General features: G+C 43.8%; 1 protein-coding gene across 13 annotated transcripts; it reads left to right on the top strand.

The window, feature by feature from the left end:
• The first annotated feature begins 759 nt into the window (after nt 1–759).
• Nucleotides 760–27,571, top strand: LOC6498313 (piezo-type mechanosensitive ion channel component). Of its 13 annotated transcripts, none has more exons than XM_032451587.2 (30): nt 760–1,229; nt 11,116–11,358; nt 11,532–11,799; nt 11,863–12,170; nt 12,297–12,423; nt 12,507–12,626; nt 12,692–12,854; nt 14,796–15,029; nt 15,088–15,285; nt 15,343–15,902; nt 15,965–16,586; nt 16,648–17,140; nt 17,201–17,996; nt 18,047–18,204; nt 18,360–19,009; nt 19,088–19,358; nt 20,344–20,489; nt 20,639–20,890; nt 21,170–21,556; nt 21,620–21,696; nt 22,088–22,342; nt 22,746–22,781; nt 23,057–23,215; nt 23,916–24,054; nt 24,113–24,474; nt 24,528–24,674; nt 24,729–24,873; nt 24,933–25,866; nt 25,924–26,464; nt 26,526–27,571. In XM_032451587.2, exons 2-30 carry the CDS (start codon nt 11,295–11,297, stop codon nt 26,857–26,859), a joined length of 8,946 nt encoding a protein of 2,981 aa, XP_032307478.1. In that variant the 5' UTR covers nt 760–1,229; nt 11,116–11,294; the 3' UTR covers nt 26,860–27,571. The 13 variants fall into 13 exon arrangements, with proteins under 13 accessions (XP_032307478.1, XP_014762065.1, XP_014762069.1 ...); XM_014906579.3 differs by lacking the exons at nt 18,360–19,009; nt 19,088–19,358; nt 20,639–20,890 and adding exons at nt 13,311–13,541; nt 14,221–14,277; nt 20,005–20,070; XM_014906583.3 differs by lacking the exons at nt 18,360–19,009; nt 19,088–19,358; nt 20,639–20,890 and adding exons at nt 14,221–14,277; nt 20,005–20,070.
• Nucleotides 27,572–27,633: the final 62 nt, after the last annotated feature.

Raw genomic sequence — 27,633 nt, 5'->3', positions numbered from 1 at the left:
GAGATAAAATATAAAAAAAAATTATTTTGTAGATTTTGATGCAGATCGATGGAGAATTGATCTACAAATCGTTTAAGGTATTCCGATCAAGAATCGGATAAGTATTGGCCAAGATATAGCCCTCGCAGTGGGCCATATTGTGCTCCCCATGCATTTTCCACATTTTGAAGGGGATGGCCCAGAAAATTTGAGAAAAAATCTAAAAAAAAATTATTTTGTAGATTTTGATGCAGATCGATGGAGAATTGATCTACAAATCGTTAAAGGTATTCCGATCAAGAATCGGATTAGTATTGGCCAAGATATAGCCCTCGCAGTGGGCCATATTGTGCTCCCCATGCATTTTCAACATTTTGAAGGGGATGGCCCAGAAAATTTGAGAAAAAATCTAAAAAAAAATTATTTTGTAGATTTTGATGCAGATCGATGGAGAATTGATCTACAAATCGTTAAAGGTATTCCGATCAAGAATCGGATTAGTATTGGCCAAGATATAGCCCTCGCAGTGGGCCATATTGTGCTCCCCATGCATTTGTCACATTTTGATGGGGACAGTTTGTGTAAATGTTATTCTTCAACTGAAATTAAATGAAATAAAAAATGGTTTTGAAAAATATAAGACAAACATAAAATATTATAAGTAGAGTTAATAGTTTACTTTTGTTTATTTAAAAAAATACTAAACACGTTATAAATATAGTATTTCGATACTTTGAATCGACTTATCGATATATCGATATTTGTGTGTGTTATCAACAACCCTATTTTCGAACTCGACAACAGCTGGTTCGAAGTGGCTGCGTTGTTGTTATTATTCGACGACGCGGACCATTCGTTTTTTACTTTTTGAAATTCAAAGGTTCGGATACACGCGTGTCGGATGCCGCGGTGTCAGCCTGTAAAAATCGAAGCAGAGCCAAGACAACAACAGTTGCGCCAGCCGTGCTAAGCCGTGCTAACCGAATAAAAATATAAATACTACACCCCCGGGGTAAACAAAGGTGCAAAAGGTGGCAGTTCTCGAAATTGAAGATTGAGCTCCAAAATAATTGGATACAAAAAAAAAAAAAGAAACGAATTTCGCAGCGAAAGTGCGAAAGAGCTCCAAGTGCGTTCGTGTGTGAGTGAGTGGCAGTGAGTGGAGGGAGTGTTGTTGTTGACATTCGGCCAGAAATCATTTGGTTGGCTCTGTTTTTGTTGTGGCCACCGCCAGAGCTTATGCAAATGTGGTATGTGGATATTATAAAACTTACAAATTTCTTTTGTTTTGCTCGCCATCCGACCAGCACCTCTGCCTAGCAACTGGAGCTGAGAATGGGGAGCCTAACCGGGTATATCTTGGAGTAGAAAATCCACGCTTTACAAGCGGCAAGTGTGAAGAGCTAACAAGAAAAAAAAACAGACAGTCGAATGCAAACAAACAACATTTGATTTGTCTTTCGGATTACCCATGTTCTAATTCCACTCCTTCGATAGTCCCCCCCATTTGTTCTATTTTGTGTTGGCGGCCTGGCCTCTATAGTTCAACATTCTGGCTACTTGTAATCGCCGCTGCAACGTTCTGTTTCCCTCTACTGCACCCTCTAATAGCGTGTATTTTCAGCTGTTGATCTATTTTTAATTTCATTAACGAACTGCAGGTTTTTTTTTTAGATCACATCGAGCACGTTCTCGGTTAACTGTGTCAATTAGTTTTGTGAATTAGCACAAGATGCGGCTTCGGATGGGAAAATCAGTGTAAATAACTTTCAATTGTGGGTTTACAAGTGCGGCGATAAGCGAAGTAGTATCCCCTTCACTGATGGACGATTCACTTCAAATTGCTGCGATAACAGCGACAGAACTCTGACCCAGAAGCTCTCCAAGATTAGCCACGGTCAAGTAGCAAGTAGTGGCGGCAACGGAGGAGCAACTGCAGTTCCGGTCAAAAAACTATGATTTAAGTTTTATTGTAGCTTTATGTTTTTACAATACGATACTTATTCTTATTTCTGAGAGGAAACTAGTTATGTTTAAGTTTTCTATAATTTTAAATAAAAATTAAAAGATTTTTTTATGTAAAATAACATATTTTTAATAAAGCTATTTTGTTATACTATAGCAGAGGGTATTCTATAGTTTTTTCATAATTTTTCAACGCAGTGTATGAGATTATCCGACCCTATAAGGTATATCCATATTTTCTGGATAAGAACAACATCCTGAATAGAACCTATATCTCCCATATAACGATCGGAAATCTCATAACTTTGGTATTTTTTACGGAAGAAGTTGGGCATCTTTTTTCAAAATTTATAATATAAATAATAATAAAAAAAAGGAATTTCTTCCGATATATAAATTCCCATAAAGATCCTCCAGCTGTTTCCGATATTTGTCGATATTTAATGTATATCTTCCATTATGCATCCGATATATATCGTACGATAGATACTTCCAATAAACTAGAATTAAGCTTATACTTTCCTTTAAATTTAAGTTTCAATTATTTCTAACGTAAAATATAAAGTATTTTGCTTTTCTTTTAATTCCTTAAATTTTCATATAATTTAGAGAAAAATAATAGACTTTGTGCTTCGCTTTTTTCCAGACTTTTGAATAATTGAAATATAATTTCTATTAACTTAACTGCAGTTGTAGGTGGGGATGTGGGGTGTATATGCAAACAAGAGGCCCGGTCTTATCAGCTTTTCTTTGCGCTGCACTCGCACTTTCAGTCACACATGGCAGGAGTCCACGGTCGGGTGTTAGCTGTTTGTTGTTTGGGGTTTGAGGCTCTTGTTTATTATTTACACTTTTGGCATTAAGAAGGCAGTCAGGTGACAGAGGGGGTAGGGTGTTTGGCAAAGAAAAACACAGGGACAGTTAGTGACAGTCTGTAGAAATAGTTTTATTTGAAAGAGAGACTCTCAAAACTTCCCAGGCAGGTTATTGAAGGTTTCTGAATAGAGCCCCTTAACCTGGTAATTTGCCATTTACTTGCCCTGCATTTCATCCAATTTGTCACTTTCCAAAGGCTTTTTGTATCGCTTGTTGCTTTCGCAATATTTGCGAATCAATAAATGACGCATTTTATTTTGGTGGAATCCGACTACCGTCGCCCCCGGTCTGCTAGGCACTATATATATTAGATTCCCGGCATTATCATGGCTTGGGAACCTACACAGCACACTCATGAGTGTTTGTTTTTTAATGAAACAATAAGAAATAAAATCACTTGATGACTTCATGAGTATTTTTAAACCCTCCTCTACTATATATTCCATCGATTTTCCGTCTTGAATCATTTTTATTATAATTGATTGTCGATCTGATCAAAGTATTCCTGATTGTTGCATTAAATCTGAACTCGAAACATTGTTTGGATTTGCGGCTATTCGCCTTTGAGTTGGTTTTTGGTAATTTTTGGGTAATTTTTCTGTAGTTTTTGTACAAAATGCAGTAAAACTGACTTATAAACAAATGAAGAAAGGCACTTGATTAATTGGAAAAGCTTCCTCATTAGTTCTCATTTCGTTTATCAGAGCATCTTTTGTGATTACTTCTTGGCTGGCCAAGGAACGGAAATGTTTGTTGCAATTAGTTTATGCTGTCATGCCTTGTGCAACCTCGGAAAAGTTCTCCTCGAAAAACTGTTTCACTGTCAGTGCCTAAAAGTCGTTTACCGCCCACTACCCACCATCAACTAACTAACCACCCACCCACCTAGCCAAGCGCCGTCAACAAAATTTTGGCACGAGAAAATTTCACTTTTATTGTGGAGAGCCGAGAGCCAGCCAGCCAAGCGGCACAGAACAGCCACATTTGCCCCCGCTATACTATATAGTTTATATAGATATATATACACAGATAGGATAGGTAGTTTTTTTTTGAATGGGTTTGAATGGGAGTGGGTCTTGGGGAGAGATGGTTGGGAGAGGGCCCATGCCAACCGCATTTGTAAAACTGCAACAGCTGCAGTTATTTTTCAGCTTGTTTTGTTTGTCGCTCGACGATGCCACTGCAATTTTTTTTTGTCTTCCTTTATTCCTGCCCCTGCTGCATGCCACTCCCCAATTTCTCTCTGGTCCTGTTAACATATTTGATTTTTGATTTTTTTTGGCCAGAACTTGCCCCGAAAAATGCTCATAGAATCCATATATTGAAATGCCATATGGGGGAAATGAATTCCCATTCGCTGGTTAGTTTTTGGGCCAGAGAGTGGTTGACTAAGGTAACTCTAATAGACTTAATTTTTACCACAAAACCCACACACAAGTCATCTTAAAGGCTTAGCACCTGGTAGCCCCTGGGGCCCTGGACAGGTAAGAGGTTGCATTCGGTAGATAGCCGGTAGGCAGCAGATGGTATTGTTTCGGTTCTACCTGCTTCTTGGCCTTTGCCTTGTCGTGGCCTTTTTTGAACTAAAATATTTCAGCCGCCAGAGGCGAACTAGAAAAAAATACAGAAAACACAGTATAAAACAAACGAATTCCTCAACAATTTGTGCGTTGTTGCGTCATCGCATACGGAAAAGTATCTGTATATAGAACCCCTTGTATAGAGCAACACATACCCGTAGACTCTCGTATCTGTGGGATCCATAAAACACAACTCCAACTGAGTCTGAGTCTGAGTCTGGCTTTGATATTTTATAGAACTTGTTTTCATTTTATTTCAGTGCGTATTTTATCGCACAAATACCAACAAATACCAAAGCATTTTATTTATATATGAATTTCGTCTAGAATTCCGCTGTCACCGCTTCTAAATGGTTTAATTAAATTTTAGTTTTATCGCCGACAGTTTTATTTCTATCAGAGAAGAAATTATATTTACACTTGGCCGGCTTATCGGCTATAGTGTTTGGTGGGTGCGGTGCGGGAGAGGTTCAAATCAAAACAAAAAATAAATAATATATATTCTACTCTGATGGCTCATCGCATTTAGATACGAGTATAATATATATATATGGATATATAGCCGACTATTTCTAACAATAAGTAGCACGAATGGTTGCCTGCTTGACTTCTCATGCGTAAATGTTTGCTATTTTTTCACCGATTCTCAGGGGCGTGAGAACAAGCCAGAGCCAGAGCCAGTGCCAGAAACCTTTGGCTTTCTTCGAAACTATTATTCCCTGCTCGATATTAAATACTTTATTACAAAGTGTGCAATTACGCGTTTGGCTGCCAGTGGTTGTGCTTCGATGGTGCTTAGGAATTTATCGAATCTAGAGCTATTTTTCTGGGGCATCAGGTTTAGGTCCTAAATATTAGTTTCAAAAATCATATATTTAATAAAATATAAAAGTATGGCTGACTCAACCTGTTGACTCAACGCCATCCATCAAGCCATGTTGCGTCAACTATTTGCAGGCATGTTAATGTCAGGTCGTAATCCTAAGGACCTCCTGCCAGGACACACTCCCGTGCACATCCCCTTTCCCAATTCCCCAAGAAATCAACAAAAAACTGTTGCGTGCTGTCTCAGTACTCTATACTAATATACTATGATGATGAATGGAAGAAATATGACATTCCAGGGGCTGACTGGGAGATGGTAATGAAATTAGCAAGTGAAGCGGTCCAAGGAAAGGCAAATGTCATAAACCCTATAAAAAGAGCCCTTTTTATGGACGAAGCAAATGAAATGGAAAGTGAAAATGGCCCCGCTGAAGGATGAATTCGTGACCGGGCCAGTCCTTTGCCATTTCGCTACATTTGTCACTATTAATGTCGCGTTTGCTGGCCGCCACAGTTTTCTGGGCGGAGTAATTGCACAAAAGTATATACCACATGTGTGTATGACTGTCAAAAGGAGCGTCCATCCACACTACGTGCCTTTCAAATAAATTAAAACAGAAAAAAATATAAAAAAAAGTCATAGAAAAAAGGAATAAAAGGCTAACAATATTGCTTAACTAACTGTTTCGGTTCTTTGGGCCGAATGCATCAGCAAAATTGTTTGTTAATGGACAGCATAGGAGGAGCATAGCAGGAGCTGTCTTCCTTTCGCTCTTTCCTCTCACACTCCCCCTGCCAGATACGTTTTAGATACTCGGCACACATGGCGGATGTGTAATATGCTCTGACAGGCCAAACAGTCCAAACAGACCAAGCGCGCGCTGCACATTTTATGATATTTGTTCTCGGTGGAGAATCCACAGGCCGCATCACCAACTACCCACCGCCCACCACCCACCGCCCACTACAGCCCACTGACCATCACTTCCATGCCCCCATCCCACCTGGCTTCTGCCACTTTGTTGTCGATGCTCGTGTGCACAGCTGGTGGTGCACTCACTACCATGGGCCAAAATCGCTTAACGCTTGCTTAAATTATATGGGCCGTGTTAGAGCCCGGGCTTAAATGGATGGGCAATAACAATTGCTGTTCCTAATTTCTTTGTAGTTTGTAACAAATAAAATGAGCTGCTTTCTGTTCTGTATGTTTTTATTCTTTTTCTCTTTAAAAATGTTAAAAATTTAAAAGTTTAGGGGTTGTTAGTATAGTTTCTAGTCTAGGAAAATATATTTAAGATATATTTTAATACGTAGTTAAGCATTAAAAATAATATGACTGATTGGAAGTATTATTAACGAACTATTGTTTCAACAAATTGTGTAAAACCTGCAAAAATATTATGAATTTCAAGAAGAGTGGCTTAGTTTTTCCTTTATACTCTAAACTTTACAGGACTAACCCTTTGAGATAATCCTTTTTGAGTAAAACAATTAAAAAATTATAAAATTTCCATGGTTCTTCTCAGCGTGAGCTTTTCGGTCAGGGGGCTCGGTCACAAAGACAAATGTAGGCCAAGACCAGAGACGAATATGCATTTTGGTTTTCCCGCCCCATTGCCGCCGCCCCCCCCTGTCACTTTGAGTGAAACGAAGGCGTTGGCCACAGCTTGTGGGGCCATTAGCTCGCTCTTTCCATCGCCGTCTCCCCTGCACTCCATGGGCAGCCGGTAGCCGGGAGAAGGGGTCGCAACCACTTTGAAATTAATTTCCCTTGTGAAATTTACGTACACGCTGTTGTAAGAATTGCCCTTGCCTGCCCCGTCGGTCTGCATAAAAGATTACCAAGTGCCGGTGGCCAGAGAGGGCAACTGCAAGTGACCCAAATCTTGTTCAGATGTCGGGGAATCCGCTCCCTCTTCATATGAAATTAATATCATTTGGATTAATTGCAGGTTCTCCCTTAATTGTGTTATTTAATTAAACCTTTCTGATTAATGCGGGCAGAGTTTCAATTATTTTCTAATAAAATTAATTTAACAATCTTCTGACATTTATTTCCTAAAGAATACGGACCTTATCTACATATTTTAGACTCTGAGTCATAATCTTCTTCCGTTTAACCAGAAAAAATTCTATAAAAACAACCAAAATGATAATAAAATTTTAAAATAAAACCTCAAACAATTTTTAGTTCAGACTTCTTGGTCGTGTCACAGTTTTCTTGGCAACTTAATTCCGAGGGAGAATTGCATGTGAAATTTTTCGCTTTTCGCCTTTGGCGCTTTTAATGGCCAAGCTTTCTTGTCAAAAACGCACACGAGGAATGTCAAATGAAATTCTTGTTCCATTACTTCCCCTACTCCCTCTTATTTTGAACGAGTATTGCGTGTTTTTAAGTAATTATGTTCCGATTCGCGGTTTCAGTTAGCCTGGCAACAAGGGGTTAATAATTGTCCCACTATTGACATTGACTGTCATCAGTAAAGAAAAGTGACGTCATCTACTGCCAAGTGTCATGGGTTTTTTAGTAGCAATTGCAGCTACTCCAGGTCCACCCCAACAAATCTCAGATTACGACCCTAAAAAAAGAGAAACAACTAAAAATAGAGGACGCTGGACATTCGTAATTAATGTGGAATTAATGACCCCAAGACACGCGGCCAGGGAGGGGCGCTAGACAAGAATACTACTCTCAGAGTAGTAAAAAAAACCACTAACTGGTCTGGGATTAGGTGACTTTGTCAACGCTTTTCCTGCTTGCACTCCAAGAAAATAAAATTGCAATCATTATTGCCAGCGACTGGGGATGCCAACGCCCAGACAAAGTTCAAGTGGCTGGTAGACTTGGCAATGAAGCTGCACTAATGAATGCCAAGGGAGGGAAGCCAACAAGAAGGTCGCAGCGCTATCAGACTTGCAATTTAGTTCATCCCAGGCAGCTAGAATTAGTTATTCCTGTAAGCAGCTTAGGAAATAGCTAGTTATTTTGGTTGTTCAGAATCAAAAGTGTGATAATTATAATCTAAAAAATGTTATAGATACACCACTGATGGATAGTTATGAGGAACCCTCCAAAGTAGCAGCTAATTCCATTTAATATCAAGTATACGCCGCATAGACCTCAGCTAGATTTGGTTATTCCAGTAAGCGAATAAAGATAAAGTTACTTATTTTAGTTATTTAGAATATAAATGTAACAATTTACATTTAAAAAATGTTATAGTTATACCCCTGATAGATAGTTATTAGAAACCCTCAAAAATACAAGCTAATAATATTAAGTATACGCCCCATAGACCTAATCAAAAGTAATGTTTGTTTGCAAGTGTCGGACAACATGCATTTCATATGCATTAACCATGACAACGAGGGCCGCCTTGGGAGCATCATGGCGACATTGAAGTGTCCGTTTCAAAAGACGAGCAAGTGTGCCAAGTTAACCCATTGAACGCACATGCAAAATGCAAATGCCACGTATGCTTTGTTTCTGAACCGAAAGAACAATAAACATTTCGATCAAATCGAAATTGAAATAGAAATCGAAATGAAATTGGAACAGCAACAGGCCAACTGGCAACAGCTGCTGTCTTCTTGATAGAACCCATAGCCAAACTCCCTAATGTATATTCTCACATTCAAATATAATAATGTTGGAATCATATTATAATGCCAAAAAGCAGCAGCAGCGGCAAATGAATTAGTGGCGAATGGCACGCGGACTTGCCCCATTCCGGAATTTCGTATTCATGGCTAGGGGAGATGTTCCCCAAAACTCTGGAGCCCGTGGAGAAGCATAGAAGCAACACGTGTCTCATTTGGTTTTGATGGAACGATGCGACGTGGCTGGGAAATGGCTTTGATTTTCGTTGTATTCCCATTTTGGAGGTTCTAGGGGCTGGGGTAGTACAGTGACAGAAAAAGGAATAAAGGGATATTATAGTCTTTTAACTCATAGTTATTTAACTCCTATAGACTATAGTTTTTATAAAAGTATCTATAATTCTTTAAAGATACCCTATAAGTCTATAAATCTTTAAAAATCTACCCTCTCCTCCTAGTCTAAACCTACTTCCTTCTTTTATAGACAAACATTTTCCCAACTTTGGGATACAATCGTTTTTGTCTGTGATTTAACATTAAACTCCCATACAGATAGACGCATTGCCATCAGCATTATTGTGCCATTAGACATCTGTTCAGACTTAGAGATAGACATAGACAGAGACAAGTATGGCCATCAGCCGGCATTTATTTGGCTAAAGTAGAGTACTTTTTACTGTTTTCATGCCTACCACTATTCATATTTTTTATCGCCATTGTGGTGGTCGGATGTATACATTTTTTCTGTCTAGCAGAATCTGTTTGTTTGCCCAGCGGCGGGGGTGGGGTGGGGTGAGGTGTATGGGGCTTAGGTGTGGCCCCACTTGAGGTTTGTCGGCCCGTCATGCCGGCTACGGGCTATGGGCCCTTCCCCTCTTAACTGTCCCTCTCGGCCATGTTTTCGCCTCTCTTATTAGCCCACATTATGTCGGATATATTTGCTTTGGAGGCGTTGGCGGCGTCATTTCGCTTGCTCTTCTCCGCATAGTACATTCTCTGGCGAATTCTCCGGCTGCTATTTGTGCGCTGTGTTTCATTGTTGTTTCTGGTTAACCGAGCCAAAAAAAAAGATGAAGAATTAAAAAATTTGCACATGCCACATTACGTCATGGCTCGTTGTCTGCTTTGTGCAAAAATTAGCCATGTTTTTGGCATTACTTGTGCCTCTGAATGGTATTTGTGGCATCAGGTCAGCATTTGGTTATTAGATTTTCATTTGAATGAGTCTGTAAACGAATACTGAAGAGGAGGAACTTCATTGAAAACAAGTATGGAGCGATAAAGTTAAGTATGTGGACTATTTGATACCCGGTACTCATCCATATAACTCCAAAGCCTTAAAGATAGATTCTTAAAACAACATTTTCTTGCATACTTTTGGGTGCTTTGAAGCAAGACAGTAGAAAAGCAAAAGACAAGGAACCGGTTATTATAGTCTCTGCATTTCATTCCTCTATACTTATTTTATACAGACTACTGACCAAGAATCTATATACTTTATGATGTCTAAGATGATTCCCTTCCCCAGTTACATACTCAAGAATATAATATACCCTTTTAAGATACGACTACCGGGTATAAAATACAAAGAGTATGTGCTAATACGATGCAAAATAGAATTTCACAAGTGAGAGTGAACCGTGAAGTATGAATCACTTAAGAGCTTATTAAGAAGCTTTAATATTCAGGGTCTTCAGGCGTGTCTGTGTAGAATACCTCATCTTTGGCGTTAACAGGGATTTATTTCTTTGTCGCAATGGCTTCTGCACCATTAGTTTAAACTGAATTCAAATAAACGCCACATTATAGCCCATTGAATGTCAATTACACACAAGCCGAGAGTGTCTGCGACCTGCTTGGGGGTCCTGCCCCTTTTCCCGGGTCTGGGTCCGAGTCCTGTAATCGCTGGGCGCCTTAAAGGGCGCCGCCACTCCTCGCTCCTGCTCCGGCTCGGGAAAATGTGAAAAGCGGAAAAGGAAAATTGAAACTAACCCAACCCAAGGCAGGATAGCGTGCGACCACCGACTTACGCGCCCACTTTTTGGCCTCCGCTTGATTTTATTTCACTTTCTGGCTTTTTTTTTATCCGCCTCACCGGTCTTAATTAAAAGTTTGTCAATGTTTGTATCCGTAAATTAGCGGGGGATGGGGGTCCTTTATACTCTTCTAGCTAGATAGTCCGCTTAATTAGGCGCCGTCAGAGCGAAAGCCTTTAAGCGGCTGCCTGGCGGAGCAACAGGAGCCCAAACGACAAGAAATCTAATTGCAATTTATTTCTCTATTCTTACAGCTGCTCTGCGCTGCTTGTGGCAACAAATTGCACTCGAAGCTGAGGCTTTTATGAATGCTACTGCGTTCGGGCGGGAGTCTGAGTCCGGGGAAGCAACGTGAGCTCCGGAGACTGAGGCCCAGACCGAGACTGAGCGGGAGTCGGTAACGGAGACTGGAGACTGGAGAATCCCCCTCAAGATGGCTTTCAGCTATGCGTGCCTGGTGCTGCAGCGCGTCGTCGTGCCGGCGGTGCTCGTCCTGGGTGAGTGAAGAAGGCTTCTAACAAGCCACGTTCTCTTTATTGTCGAATTCCCATCAATCGAACAAATAACAACTAACTTTTCAAACTAAAAATAAACTTTTGTTGCAGTTTATTCAGGGTTTACCTTAAAGGATAATTTTTAACTTCTTATTTTATTTCTCCTTCAAATACAGCTGCCCTGATGCGACCTGTGGGCATATCTTTCGTGTACATGCTGATGTTCTTCATGTCACCATTTGTGCCGCTCGCCACTCGCCGCAACTTTAAGGGATCCGTCACCGCCTTCTTCCTCATCCTGCTGGCACTGAGCACCCTGGTTCTGCTGGGCCACATAACCCTCCAGATAGTGGCGGTCAGTGTAACCCTGCCGCCACTCTACAACTGTTCCTTCAGCGAACGCCTGCTGAGGCACATTGGCTTCGTCAGCTTCATAAATCTGAGGTAGGTTTACCCGAAAGGTTTATAGTTTTAAAATTTCTAATAAATTTTATTTATTTTCATTAGGCCCTTGGCCATTATCGAGTGGCTGGCTCCGGAGGTCCTGGTTTTCGCCACGTCCCTTGGTTCCTATCTCTCGGTGAAGCGAGTGGCCTCCCAGACCGTCAGCTCCGAGCAACTGGAGAACGGCGAGGTCACCGAGGGGCAGGCGGAGAACGCTCAGGCGAGTCAGGCGCCCACCACAGATGCCAATGGCGGCGGAGATGTTCAGCAGGCAACTGCCACCACGCCACTGCAACAGCAGCAGCAACAGCTCAGGAAGCGCGTCTCCATGATCAGCCAGCACATCCACTTCGAGGGACTGATTAAGATCTGTGAGTAAAGAGCTCCTGGGACTAGGTCTTCATGATGTTATGATTAAGGATTACCTTTAGGATTAGCCAGCTCTTCAATGAAAATCCATTAATGAAATCCTTTTTCAATTTTCTCTCCATCGACAGCCCCCCTGTTCTGCCTGGCCACGCTCTTCTTTGCCGCGGTGCTGCGTCCTTCGGTCCCTGGCGGGTTCTATTTTCTCATTTTCCTGCTGGCCGGCACTTACTGGGCAACCTGCCAAACCTTGCAACGGTGCGTGCCCCATCAGCGCAATCAATTTCGGACTATCTGACTTTTTCATTCATTTTTTCTTCTCACACCTTTTGATACAACAGGGGCTTTGCGTTGCTGCTGCGCTTCGTGATGGTCGTCCTGGTGCTGCACTCCCTCTCCATAGTGTCCTATCAGACACCCTGGATGCAGGTCCACCTCAATCACACCAAACTGACGGCTCGGTAAGTTCAATGAGGCGAAGCATCCTCTCCACTCCGTATCATTGATTACCCTCACTTCTGAACAGGTTGATTGGACTGGAGCCGCTCATTGAGTCCTACTGTGCATCGGATATACGAGTTATGTTCTACAACAACACCTTGTATCTGGACTCCTACCTCAATCCCTTTGCTCTGTTCTTTGCCTACTTCGCCCTGGCCCTAACCACCAAGCATCTCATTAAGCCACGGGTGAGTCCTCTTACAAAATCTTTATTCTCTTTAAAATATTGATTAAAAAACTTATTGGAACTTTATTTTCCAAGTCACAGCTACAAAGTTAACAAGACTGAAAGTTAATGGTTTTAAAAAATAAAGATTGGGATTTATTTGTAGCTCTTGGGGGAACTTAAATTTCTTGATAAATAACTATAGTTTTCAGTCTTTAAAAATAATATCAGACTAGTCTCATGACTTATCTTATTCGCTCTATATTTCTGCTCTTCTTCTGCTGCCTCTCGAATTCGGAAAAAATTACTAAATTTCAATTTTCAACTCTTAACACGACATTGCCGCACGCCGACAAAACAAACCACTAAACACTAAACACTTTTTAAACTTAACAACAACTCGTCACTAACACCACACTCGAACACTTGAACACTTGAACACCCGACCCACTGAACCACTGATCCACCGCATGGGCAGCTGGAAGCGAAGCCCGCCACCGCATTTGGCCAGCAGCTAGATTGCAACAGCAGCAGCATCACCGGCAACAACACCGGCAACAAAGTCAACCGCCAGCTATCGCTGCTAACCTCGCAGACGACCCGCAGCCGTCGGGACGGCTCCTTCACCGGGGGAGGTGGCACTACCACCACCACCACCACCACAACCACAGCCACCTCCGCGACCACCATTCGAAATCAGCGCTTGAGTGTAAGCGAGCGGGCGGAGAAGATTAGGTTCTGTCAGCCAGTCGGGTGTGGTGTGTGAATGTTATAAGAGGATTAGGATTTAGGAGCTGGACAATGTCCGAAATCCCGCAAAGCCAGCTTTTGTTTAAGAGCGAAAAGCTAAACCAATCAGAGATAGGAGCTTGGAAGGGGACACTAAATGGAAAAGGCTTTAATCCTTAAAACTTACCTGATCCTGCAGCATGGAAGTGTTTTGATTTGCCAATGTAATTTTTGGGGCTTGTTTTTAGAGACTTATGCAGTTTATTATACATACTTATTGTATATAGGGAATTATTATAATATTTATTAATTGTGACAGAATATCAGGCACATACTCAGGCTCTTAAAAGATCCGAGATTATAGTTGGATATCTTGCGAGAAAGATCTAGGAACTAGGATCAAAAGTTAATAGATAACCTTAGCTTTGGGAGGCAACCAATGGTCCTAATCACTAAACGCAATTAGTGACATCAACTAAAACCTAACTAAGTGTTTGTCTGTGCTTTAACTCTTAACCCCGAAGCTCTGCCCGTCTTAGCCGATGTCTCTGCCGAAATTCTATAATCCTGATTTGCGCTTTCCCGACTCCTTAGCCTACCTTTGTTTGGTTTTCTTTTGATTTTTGTTTATGCTCTCTCTTTTATTACTTCCGCTTTAGGTTTCTTTGCGCCGTGATCAGCGTGCTACGTTGAATGAACCGACTGAGACGACGCCTGTACGTAAACTAACTCCACTTTGCGCCCCCGATCCCGATCCTCCAGATACCATTTATGCCAAAAACCTAACATTAGTATAGAGCTCTAGCTGTCTGAACGCCTCTATCTATCTATCTATCTTTTTGTTACCAATCTCTGTCATTTGTCGATGTAAACGTGTGTTCTTGTCTAACATCCATTGCGACCTAGAGTACTAATCCCGCTAGTAGTCTCCTACCAGTCATACGACATCCTAACCAATTGTAATCCAAACATAGCTACTAACCAACCGCGTAAGTGTGAATGTGTTTCGTGTACTGGGCCATAAAGCACCGCAATAAGCGATCCCAACTAGTTAGCAACTCTCACCCGGATAGTAACCCGTCAACGTTTAAAACCTAAAACACCCGTAGATGCCCTAGAACTCTAGACCTTCTTGTATGTAAATATCTAAATTAGAGAAACAATCTTTCCATTCTGTGTCTGTTTTCAATGATTTATGATAATGATAATTAATGAAATCCCTCAACTCCTTCAGTTGGTACGCCAGAGCACTCGGAAGTCCCGAACCCCTCAGCCTCTGGACGGTGGATCATCAGTGCCCGCCAGTTCCACGCAGCGGGGCAATGACATCCAGCTGGACTCTATGGAGCAACGATCCGAGCAGGAGAACACCACCACCTCCATTCTGGATCAGATATCGTACGGATTTGTCAGCGTGGGTGGCTTCATCTACCAGAACAGCTACATATTCACCAACATTCTGATGATGGTAAGTTCTACATGGGGTTTCTCACATCACAATTTCACTCATCTCTTTCCCAATCCAGGCCTGGTCCATTGTCTACCACAGTTGGCTGACCTTTGTGCTGCTTCTCTGGGCCAACGTCCTCTGGATGATCCCCAACCAACGCAAGGCCATGATGCGGTCCAGTCCCTTCATCGTGCTCTATGCCGAAGTGCTGCTGGTGGCCCAGTACATTTACGGCATGGATCTGGAGAACAGCGAGCTGCCCACGAAGGTTTCCGTAAGTGCAGATCATCAGGCGCTGTAAATTGAAGTTAATTTAATCATCTCTCTGCAGACGGCGGGCATTAACCTGCAGCAGATTGGATTCGAGCGGCCCAAGGAGAACCAGATGCGTCCGTGTGTGCCCCTCATCGTGAAAACTGCCTTCGTTCTGATGTTCTGGGTGACGTCGCGTCAGTTCTTCAAGGAGAAACGCGATCGTCGGCGGGATAGTACACTGGCGGACATAATTGCACCCCTGCAGATCACCGTGGGATCGGCCGGATCCAGTTACCTCATAAACGACGGCAAGAAGACCTCAAAGTTCCTAAAGAAGGCCGGCGATGTGATCAAGAACCTGTTGGTCCGGCTCTGGATTTGGCTGCTGGTGCTCGTGATCTTTTTGTGCGCGATCACCGGCGAGAATATGACCGGCTTCCGCATCTGCTACATGGCCCTGTTCCTATTCTTCTTGCTGGTCTTTCAATCATCGTCCAAGGCCTGGGTGAAGATCATGTACGGCTTCTGGCTGTTCCTGATCTTCTACGCCATGTCCATCCTAATATTGATCTACACATATCAGTTCGATAAGTTTGATACGTATTGGTACGACTACCTTAATGTGTCCAAGACGCTGTAAGTTTTTACTTCTACAGTATTATAGATCCTGAGAATAATACCTTCCATGCCTCTTTCAGACAAACCGATATTGGTCTCAAGCGATATCAGACCAAGGACCTGTTCCTACACCTGGTCTCGCCTACAATAATCGTGATCCTGACCGTCATCCAGGTGCACTACTTCCACAAGCGCTTCATCGCCTCGCTGCAACAGCAGCCGACAGCTGGCGGCTCAGCCACACAGAGGCCCACGGAGACGACGGCCTTGGAGCCAGCTCCCTCAAGGCGGCGGGGCAGTGCCAATTCGTTGCGACGCTCGCAAGGACCTTCAGCCGAGGCAGCGCCTCCTGGTGCCACCACAGATTTCGAGACCTCGGTGCGGGATTTGGTGCGCATTTCGTTCCGCAAGATCAAGAACAAGTCCGAGTACATATTCAAGAACTTCAAGGATGTCTTTTGGCGCTTCCTGGAGCTGCACATCATGAAGGCCGTCTACATAGCCGCCTTTGTCTGCAGTGTCAGCGAGGTGTGTGTCCTGCACATCGTCTTCGTGGGCTTCTGCGTGCTGGGCGCCACGTCGCGCAAGGCCATCCAGGTGGTGATCAGTCGCCTCATCTCGTTCATTGTCACCATCATAGTATTGTCGAAGATGATCTACCAGATCGAGTACCTCAGTCACTCCCAGTACAATGTGGTTTGCGTGAGTGACACCGTTTTCTAGAAATTGAATCAGTTTGAACCTTTGTTGTATTCCCCCACAGTCGGATAACCGCACCGCCAACAACGCCGAGTGGGTGGGTCTGACCAAGGCGGACAAGCTGGAGGGTGGCCTGATGAGCTTACTCCGAACCTACATCATCTACATGGTGATTGTGACCTTGCACGCCGTAATCACCTTGCGGCAGCTGCAAATGCGAGTCAAGATCGGTGCCCTGAACGCCCCGCCTACCAAACTCCTCTTCCCCAACATCGTTCGGGCCGATGCCGAGAAGGATTTGGTGGGTCTGGTCAAGTATCTCTTCAATTTTGGCTTCTACAAATTTGGCATCGAGATTTCGCTGATCGCCCTGGTCTCCACCATCACCTATCGTCAGGACATTGTGGCTGTTGTGTATGCCCTATGGCTGGTGGTGCTCCTGCTGCTCCGGCGCTCTCAGTGCGCCAAGATCTGGGGCGTGTTCCAGGCCTTCTTTGCCATCTCCATATTGACGCAGTACATTGTGCTGGTGGGTCTGCCACCGAGCTTTTGTATGGGTAAGATGGACAAGACTTCTTTCAGGAATTGTCTTTGATTTTCTATGATTTCTCTTTCAGTTTATCCTTGGGACAAGGACGCCTTTGGCGAGAGCATACAGCGCTGGACCATGCTTCCAGGAGCCCTGCACTTCAACCATGTGCCCAAGCTGATATTTGATTTCATGGTGTTGGTTATCCTGAACCGCCAGAAGAGCATCTTCTGCATAGAGGCGCGCTACGCCAGTAATGATGATTACCCCGGAGGCAGCAACCGCAGTGTCATCGCGGACATTGCCCAGCTTGGACGTGTGCCCTTCGACAATCCCACCCACGACTTCTGCTCCTATATCCGCAACTACTCGGATATACTCAAGAACGGAGTGCTGTGCGGCTTCTACTGGTTCACCCTAGCGGTGGTGTTCCTGGCAGGCACAAACATTGCGGATCTACTGGCCCTGGGCTATCTGATCGGAGCGTTTGTCTTCCTGTGGCAGGGATCTGATTTCTATCTGCGGCCCATCCACACCATCATTAGTCGCTGGAAGTGGCTGCTGGCCTTCAATGTGACAAACATTCTGATCAAGACGAGCTTCCAAATGGCCGGCTGCCTGTTCATGACGCCGCTGACGACGCACTGCTGCTGGCTGGTCCACATGCTGGGCATCACCTGCACAAGCAACGTTCCCGCCGTCGTCTCCGAGGTCACGGATGAGCCTTATCCGCCGGGCGAGTGCCCCAAGATCACGCACCAAGTCGTGCTCCTCTGGGACACCATTTGCTTTGCCTTCATCATCTTCCAGCTGCGCATCTTCAAGTCGCACTACTTCTGTCACATCATAACGGACACAAAGGCCAACAATATCTTGGCTTCGAGGTAGGTCCATCGGTTAATTAACTAAGATGATACTCATTGACATCCCACAGAGGAGCTGACATTATTGAGAGCCTGCGGCAGAAGCAGATCACCCATCGCCACGACCACGAAAAGCAGGTGCTCCACAAGATCAAGAGGAAAATGGAGCGCATTCGGGCGACTCAGCAGAAGATGCTCCGTCCGCTGGACAAGCAGACCCACTTCGATGGTAAGTTAGCTCACAACTTCTTTTTTCTCTCCACCGCGAACTTTTTGCATTCGAATATCGCGTCGCGTTTTTTTGCAATTTCCACATTTTTGAATTTTTTTGTCGTTGGAAATTGTATCGCGAGTGAATCAATATTCAATTTTTAAACTCCGAAGGGCATCCAACGCCCGAGGTGTCCGCCCGAGAGGTGGCTCCCTTAGCCCACACCAGCAGTTTCACCTCGTGCCAGGGCTCCGGCTATCTGACCCCCGACGAACAGAGCACCTCCAGCTCTCCGAGCAATTCCTCACCTGCCAGAGCATCAATCCTTTCGAGCACTCGCAGTGGCAGTGTGGATAGTGTGGACAGTGCCGATGCGGCGGTAGTAGTCGAGCCGGAAATCAACGTGATGGAGTGCGAGGAGATCGGGGACTATGTGGACGTACAGTCGGTTAGTGAAGAGGACACTACGGTGGCCTTGCCCGCCAAGCATCTGCCAGTGGCTGTCACAGCGGCAGATTCCAAGCCCACTACTCCGAGCACAGAGGCGTTGTCGACCCTCCTGACCGAGGGATTTCTGGAGCCAAAGCGGATCTCCCTAGGTCTGGCTCCGTCGGAGGTCAGTACTCCGGCCAACATACAGACTCTGGCTCCTCCGCTGGCCGCCTACGCCACTGCAATGGCCTCAAGTGCAGCCAGTTCTGTCCTGTCCTCCACTCTGACTCCGAACCTGCGACGGGAACATCGCCGCCAGTCGTCGACCAATGCAGCGGTGTCCTGGAACGAAACCGTATCCATCAAGCGATCGCCCCTGAAGAAGCAAATGGTAATGTCGGCAATATCACACAAATCCAAAGACTGAAACACTCATCAGACTCTTTCCCAATCCTCCAATGAAAAACAGTCGGCGGACAGTCGGGAGGAGGTGGTGACCATGCGGAACAAGGCGCTGCATCGCCGCCACCAGAGCATGGGGAATGCCAGCTACTCGCTGGACGAGGCTGCCCAGACCCAGACCTTCAGGAAGCGGCTCTCGAGCAACTTATCCGGAGCCAGGGACGAGGCTGCTCTGCGATCCGCCCAGCGACCGCACAGCTGGGGACCCGTGGGTACGGTCTACTATATGGAGTCGCTGATGTGTGCCTTCTATGAGCCGGCACTGCTGCATGGACCATGTATTGGATGAATCTTTGCTCCATAAAATAAATATAAATCATGTTTTTGCTAATCTCCGAAGAAACTCTGTACAGAAAACCTCTTTTTCGATGTGCCATGCAATTAAATAAAACCGGTTGGGGTCGTGTGTTATGTGACCCCAAGAAACTGCCTTTCTGGGTTTGACCTTGTAAATAACACAACAGATTTTGTATCGACTTTGCTCTAAATTACTTCTTCTATTTGGTGAATGAAGGATGCGCGAACAGAGTCCTGAGCGCCTCTACAAGTGTAAAATAAAAGCCTCTCCTAAATTCTAAATGTGATTTTTTGAAGATCTCAAAGGCGGTTCATTATGCTTTTGACGATCTGCATGACCAATTTGAAAGACAATTGTCAGATTCTCTAAATGCTAATCTAAAATTATTTATTCTTTTCTCAAAATGATATGGAATCTGTTCGAAACTCTTACTTTACTTTCGCTACCACTAATAATACGCATACTGAATGCCCTGGGATGGGTTCAGAAATATATTCAAGTTTTTAATCATCGGCTAGCCGTTGCTAGATTTATTTCTTGATTTTCTTTAAACCAAACCTATATATTTGTTCTTAATTTACTTAAAATTTTCATTTATTTTGATTTGGATTTTTGATTTATTTTAGAACATGGTTATCCACTTCCTGCACCCACAGTACGCAGAAGGAAGGAAATTAAATTACATCCACATGGTAAAGTTTTTGTTTGTTGTGCCTTATTTGTTCGTTATATTTGTTATGAAAAAAGCCCTGCTATATAAACTGGCCCCCATTCCAATGTATATACAATTATTGTGCATGACCAAGTTCTGTGTGCTGCTACCCTGTAAATGAATGCGAAAAGAAAACTTCAAACCCAAAACATAGTACCTAATATTTATAATCATCTAAATGTTGTTGAATATTGTAACATAGTCTACGTTTAAAACAATATCTGATAATGTGTTTGGTGTTAAACCCTTAAAGCTACACGAGCTGGTGACTACTACATGTTCGAGGAGATGGATGACAAGTTCGAATTGGATCTAATCCACGACGAGATCGACTTCCTAGAGGAGGAGAACATCACCGAGAGCGAAATGAAGATGCAGCGCCGCAAGACCCTTTACGATGTGAGTTGCAAGTCTGATTTTTCGCCATTCTGAGACATAATTGATCGAGACATACGGCATGGTACCCTTTATCCCATTTAAATTCTTGTAAATTCCTCCAAAAAACAAACAAATTCCTTCCAAAATTGCCCCCACCTATGAACTAAAAGGTTTGGAAGGACCTGAACGATGCCGAGTATCGTCGGCATTTCTACATGCGAGAACGATCGTATGCCTCCGAGCCGGGGTCACGTATTGCCCTGAAATTGGAGGACGAGAAGGCGAAGGTTAGCCACGAGCTGGGACTAACCACCGACGATGAGGAGGACGATGATACCATCGAGTGTGACCTCGGCATACGCACCTCGACGCTCTCCGAGCCACTCGACTTTGGGCGTCGCAGCCAGACGCTGCTCGAGGTTGTGAGTCTGAACTGGATTGACCTGGAGTCCCCTCCAGAATTGTATACCCGTTTTGATTGGCACTCACTTTTGTTTGCTCACGAGTCCTGCCGACCAGCAGATGGGCGCACTCACCTCAAACTGTACAGAAATACCCAATTATAATCAATTGTATCCAATTATAATCAATCAATGCATATTTAAAGCTTGTTATTTCGTTATATTGTATTAATGTTGGAGCACCTTGTAGAGATCAGGACCTAACTGGCCTTCTTCTTTTCTTGTTTTGTTTCAAAATAGAAATCCAAGGATGCCCCAACAGCGGATTTCCCCTCTACCAGCAAGGGTATTTCCAAAGAGCGCGATGCAGCCAGCAGCGCCAGTCCGGCTCCCACACGAGATGTGGCTGATCTGCCAGTGATTCCACCACCCATTATCACCACTACCCAGTCCACATCGGGACTGGGTCGCGAAGCCACTTCGAAGGAGACCTCCGATAGCAAGTCCAAGATGGAAATCGACAGCGGTGAAGTGACGGCCAAGGACTCGGACGAGGACTTTGACACCAATCCCATCATCCGGCTCCTGGAGGGCTTCCTGGTGACGCTGACCATAAGACTGAACCGCTTCTCGCGCAATTACCGCTTCGTGAATCGCATCCTGGCGGGAGAGAAGAAGACCCTTAAGGTAAAATAAGATCTAGCTATAATATTATATAGAATATGCTAATGATTCTATATTTTCTTACAGGAATCCAGCTCCTTGAATCGCTTGGGCCTGTCGAGTGCCGCCGCCATGTTCCACTTCCTGAAGTCCAACCTCGAAAGGTATTGTTAGAGAGCGTTTCTGGAACCGAGCCAAGGTCCAGTGTGCGCCGCTTGCGTTAAGTTTTAAATAAAGTTTTGATTTTTGGGAACTGGAAACCCACCCGTGTGTCCTTAGAATAGCGTGTTCTGGTCGCGTTACGAAGCGTTGACTTTTTAAGAGTTGTGTTCGGTTCTTGATCCATTATTGATTTCGTATTATTTATATTCTTTTCGTTTTTACTTTATTTGCATATCCGTTTTAATTTTGTGTTTCGTGTACCTGTTCCTGCTTCCACAACATTCTACTACAAAACACCTGCAACAATGTCTCACCCAACTCACCTCAACCTCATTTGTGCCACCAATCTTGATCGCGATCTCGATGTTGATGTTGATGTTGATATTGTTGAAGCGATGACAGCGGCCAGCCCGCCTCCTCATCCACACCACGGCGGGTGGTTGTTGCCCCGCCGAATGCCAATGCTCCAGAGCACACAAACACCAGCACTCCACTGAACACGAACACGACAACCACACCGCTATCACCACCCGAACCACTGCAACCACCAACAACAACCAGTACACCACAGCAACACCATCAGCATAATCGCGCTGCTGACGAAATCATCGAATTGCCTGTAGATACCGTTGATGCAGCCACCTCTAGGTAACAAATCCACCAAAGACCATCATTTTTTTTAAGTGTAATTGTCTTGGATCACGACAACAACAAACCTTCACTGCACACTTTCATTTCTTTCTATTTTAATTGAAATATTCCCATCCATTGGCTAGTTGTTAAAAAAAATGCATTCGCATCTAGTTCGATTTCAAAATATGTCCTTATTTCATATTCAAACTTTCTCACTTTCCACACACTTATTTTCTCAAAGTCCGAAATCTTTTTATTGGTCCAAATACAAATTGAAAAATTTTATGTACATGCCAAAAGAACAAAAATCAAATATCTGATATGAACAAAAAACAAATCCTTACTAATTTCTTTTTCTTACATTTACATTTTTCTGCGTGCATTATCCGATCATCCGAAAATATTTTTGTTTTGTTAGAAAACAATCGATCACATCATCGCCGCCAGCAAAGGGGTAAGTAAATCGAACCATTCTACAATCTACAATTTAAGACTAAACCCCGATCAGATATACATATGTATATCTGCGACTAACCACATGAGACTCAGACTCTCTAAAAGACTCTACAACAATCTGATAATACTTGAGCAATTTTCTCTCTATATACTATATGTACTGCATTTTGACACCTACTTTCCATTTCACTCCATTCCATTCCTACCGCCATCCACCACGCCATCCATGCGCTGCGATCCATGCAATAATCGCCATCTGAATCGTATATATAGCACGATGTTCAGTCGAAAATCGGACAGTGGTCTGCCCGAGATCCGTGTTAAAGCGCCCTCGGTCGATCGGGGTGCCCACTATTACTATAATCATCACAGTGCCGGTGGCGGCGGCTCGGGATCATTGAGCAAGCACTGGTCCTACGAGCAGGTGGACAGGTACTGGCCCCGCCCCCTAACTATGCCAATCGCCCCCTCCCCACACTATCCTTTAGTCCTTGATGTACCCATTAATGTGTTGGTGTCGTTCGGTTTGTGTTCGTAACGCTCTCTAACTTTTCAGATGGTTGGATTTAAAGAAGGGAATTTGATAAAGAAATTAATAATGATAGTATCTGCCCTTTCCTAAGATAAAATAAGTACTCTTCCTTTCTATAAATCCATCCATCCGAGATTCTGTCTATATATCTTTCAAGCTCAATCTCATCTTCATCGTCATGGTTCAGACTCTTTATTCTAACATCTATCATGACTCTGTATCTTCCCTCTGTTTTCTTTGGTAACTTAAACTGCATCTGTTTCTGTATTTTGTATTCTGTATCTGTATCTGTATCCGTAACTCTGCCTCTCCACAAAGTTGTATTCGCTGCTATGATTTAAACCTATCGCTATGCGTTCTTTGCTAGTATGTACCGGTGTTTGGCTTCGATTAATCCTAGTTTAAATCTAGTTTTATTTGAATTTATTTTGTGTTCTCCACCGAGTTCTCCACACCGATGCACTGGCATGTAGTCTGTGGAGCATGCAGCGCACACATTCCTTAAAAGAACACAACAGCACCCGCATGTCAAGTTGATAGATTCCAGGAACCATCTGGAAGAGATCCATGTACTAACTAGTTTTCTCGGTGAACTTTCAGCGCGGGTGAGTTTAATCTGGAGGAGGAGAACTTTGCCCAGCGGGATCATCACATCATCGTGGAGGTGCTAATCTCCTCGTGGTACGCTCTGTTGGCCAACACGGATCTTATCTGTTACATTGTGGTTTTCATTAATCAGGTAAGAGTGTCTTGGACATCAAGATCCTAGCTTTTCTTACGATCTCTTTAATTTTCAGGTCGTGAATGCCAGTCTCATCTCGCTGCCACTGCCTCTTATGGTGTTCTTATGGGGCACATTGTCCCTGCCGCGGCCCACGAAGACCTTCTGGGTCACCCTGATCGCCTACACCCAGGCCATCGTGCTGATCAAGTGCATCTTCCAGTTCAAGCTTATCTGGGCCAACTACCAACAGCTGCCCAACAAACCCCTATCCACGGCCAAGATCTTCGGGGTGGAGGAGAAGGCGCATTATGCGATCTACGACTTGATACTGCTACTGGTACTTTTCCTGCATCGTTACCTCCTGAAGTCGCAGGGCCTTTGGAAGTCTGGCTACAAGGATACAGATCACCAGTTTACCAAACCCACCGCCAGCATGTAAGCGGAAGAAGCATTTTTAGAGACTCATTGCTAAGTATTTGTTTTTTTAGTGATGATCGCGAGGATAGCGATAATCTCTCGCAACCCGACTCCCGCCAGTTGAATGAAGATGCGGCCCAGAAGATGAGCCTCCAAGTTAGCCAGGCTTCTCTGCCAGGTTCGCCGGAGTACAGCAAGACGGGAATCAATCCGTTAGAGTGAGTTTTCTTAACTTATTTTATAAAATTATTTTACCAAACGATATATTACAGACGTACGAAGTACACTTCTTCGTTGCACAAGTTCTTCTTTAGTTTGGTCCACAAGTCTCGTCTAGCCACGGATGTGTATGCCCTGATGTTCCTTTGCGATTTTGTTAACTTCTTCGTACTGCTCTTCGGTTTTACCGCTTTTGGAGTAAGGAATCTACTTAAAATCTTGTCTACCCACAAATTAATGGGGAATTTTCTTTCCAGACACAACAAACGGAAAGCGACGAAGGCGTCCAAACGTATTTGGCCGAGAACAAGGTGCCCATACCGTTCCTGATCATGTTGCTGGTCCAGTTCCTGCTGATTGTCATTGATCGAGCCCTCTATTTGCGGAAAGCCCTGGTCAACAAAATCATCTTCCACTTCTTTTCGGTGATTGGAATACATATCTGGATGTTCTTTGTGGTGCCCGCTGTTACGGAAAGAACCTTCAACTCATTGGCTCCACCAATTATCTTCTATGTGATCAAGTGCTTCTACATGCTCCTAAGCTCGTACCAAATCAAGTCCGGCTATCCCAAGCGCATTCTGGGCAACTTCTTCACGAAGGGCTTCTCGATGGTCAACATGATTGCCTTCAAGGTCTACATGCAGATTCCGTTCCTCTACGAGCTCCGCACTATTCTGGATTGGGTGTGCATAGACAGCACAATGACCATCTTTGATTGGCTGAAAATGGAGGACATCTTCTCGAATATATATCTCATCCGTTGCACCAGACAATCGGAGACCGATTTCCCGGCAATGCGTGCTCAGAAAAAGGCATCGCTGTCGAAGCTGCTGATGGGCGGCACGGTTGTTCTGCTGATTGTGATTTGCATCTGGGGACCACTGTGCCTCTTTGCCCTGGGCAATGCCGTGGGCACCTCCAATGTCCCCTTCCATGTGTCATTGTCGATTCGGATCGGCCCGTATGACCCCATCTATACCACCAATAATTATGACAGCATCTTTGAGATCAACAAAACGATGTACTCTGAAATGACAAATGCCTATATTTCGGACAAACAGGCGGTGACCTTTATTACAGGATACGATCCAGCGGATGTGGCGGCAGTGCAGCTGGCTGGTAATTCGCCGTCCCTTTGGAACATAGCTCCGCCAGACAGGCAAAGGCTGCTAAATGATTTGAAAAACAGTAAGATCTGTGGGGATATTTGTTTGGGTTTTTAAATAACCTGTTTTTTTATTGCAGATCACACCCTGAAGGCTCGCTTCTCGTACTCCCTCACTCGCAAAGCCCCAGCCAAGGGGTTAAAGGAGAATGTGGGTGATGAGCATGCCATTTCACTGGATGAATCCTTTGAGGGGCGTGCCGCACTCATTAGAATGCTGAGCGAGACCCACGAACTGGATCAAACTCCAATAGTTGATAATACTGTAAATGGAACTAATGCAACAAATGCAACCATCCCAAAAATATTGCCACCTGCCGAGGACATCGTGGTGATACCGGGAATGATTCCCAAGTTCATCAAGGTTCTAAACTCGGGCGACGCGGCAGTGGTCAGTGTGCTGAACAAAAAGAACCATGACTACCGCCCGCTGGTCATCAAAATGCACCGCGACAACGAGACCAATGGGCTGTGGTGGGAGATCCGGGACTATTGCGAGGATGCCTTCTACACCGATACCTTGTCCAAGTTTGCTTACAGCAATTGCACTTCTGGCATCGTGATGTACACATTCAACGACAAAAAGTTCCCATCGACATTCAGTTTTCTCACAGCCGGCGGGTTAGTTTTTAAATATATTTTTACTTTATCCAAATTTAATGTAAAATTTGTGTTTCTGCAGCATCATTGGACTGTACACCACCTTTGTGTTATTGGCCTCGCGCTTCATGAAGTCCTTTATTGGCGGACAAAACCGAAAGATCATGTTCGAGGATCTGCCGTATGTGGATCGAGTGCTGCAACTCTGCCTGGATATCTATCTTGTACGCGAAGCCCTGGAGTTTGCTCTGGAGGAGGACCTGTTTGCCAAATTACTCTTCCTGTACCGATCACCAGAGACGCTGATCAAGTGGACCCGTCCCAAGGAGGAGTACGTGGACGATGACGGCGACACAGACTCTATACCCAGTCGGATGAGTGTGCGCCGGCCGGAGCAACTGCAGCAGCCACAATAACATAGGTCTAACCCAAACGCTTAAGTAATCTAGAGTTTTGTACGTATTTAGTACGTATTGCGTTATCGTAGGTTTCATAGTCTTTTTAAACATTTTTTATAAACGGAAAGTCACACAAATCAAAACACAAAGTAACACACATCGCCCATTTACACAGTTTACAGTCGTTCGATTTTTTGTCACGAGTACTGCCCGTCTGTGAAACTGTAGGAGTCGAAAATTATACACCAACTATTTTGCATATATGCCCAGATATATGTGTAATAAGTGTGCCTAGTTTGTAAGCCAATGTATTTAGACATTAAGTAAGCGAAGTGTTGCTGTTTGTTAGTGTAAAAACGAATGATTAATAGTGAATTGCAATTGCTTAGGCAGAGCAAAAATTATTTATTAAAAGTAATCCTAATTAAGTGTAAAAAATGAAGATCAAGTTGGAGGTACTAACTATATTAATAATGATGATGAAAACTCATTTTCAGGGAATTTAGCATTTTACAGAAACCGTAAGTTTAAACGAATAACCTAATCGAAGCATCCGAGTTAAGTAAGTAGGTAAACTAATGGATAGATAATGAATGTTTTATATTTTTACGAATCAATAATATCATGTATGTAATATTAACGATATGGCTTCGAATCGCGTACATTTATCCAAGCTGCAATATGCCTCAGTGTGCCCTTTATAGATCGGATTAAAGATATTATGTAAAGATATGTTAAAACTGTTTGTTATAGACCTAGATCGGAAGGAGGGAGAGCGAATATGTTGCATAT

The sequence above is a fragment of the Drosophila ananassae genome, chromosome 3R (assembly GCF_017639315.1).
Source record: "Drosophila ananassae strain 14024-0371.13 chromosome 3R, ASM1763931v2, whole genome shotgun sequence".
Taxonomy (NCBI): domain Eukaryota; kingdom Metazoa; phylum Arthropoda; class Insecta; order Diptera; family Drosophilidae; genus Drosophila; species Drosophila ananassae.
This window is presented reverse-complemented; position numbering and strand designations above follow the sequence as displayed.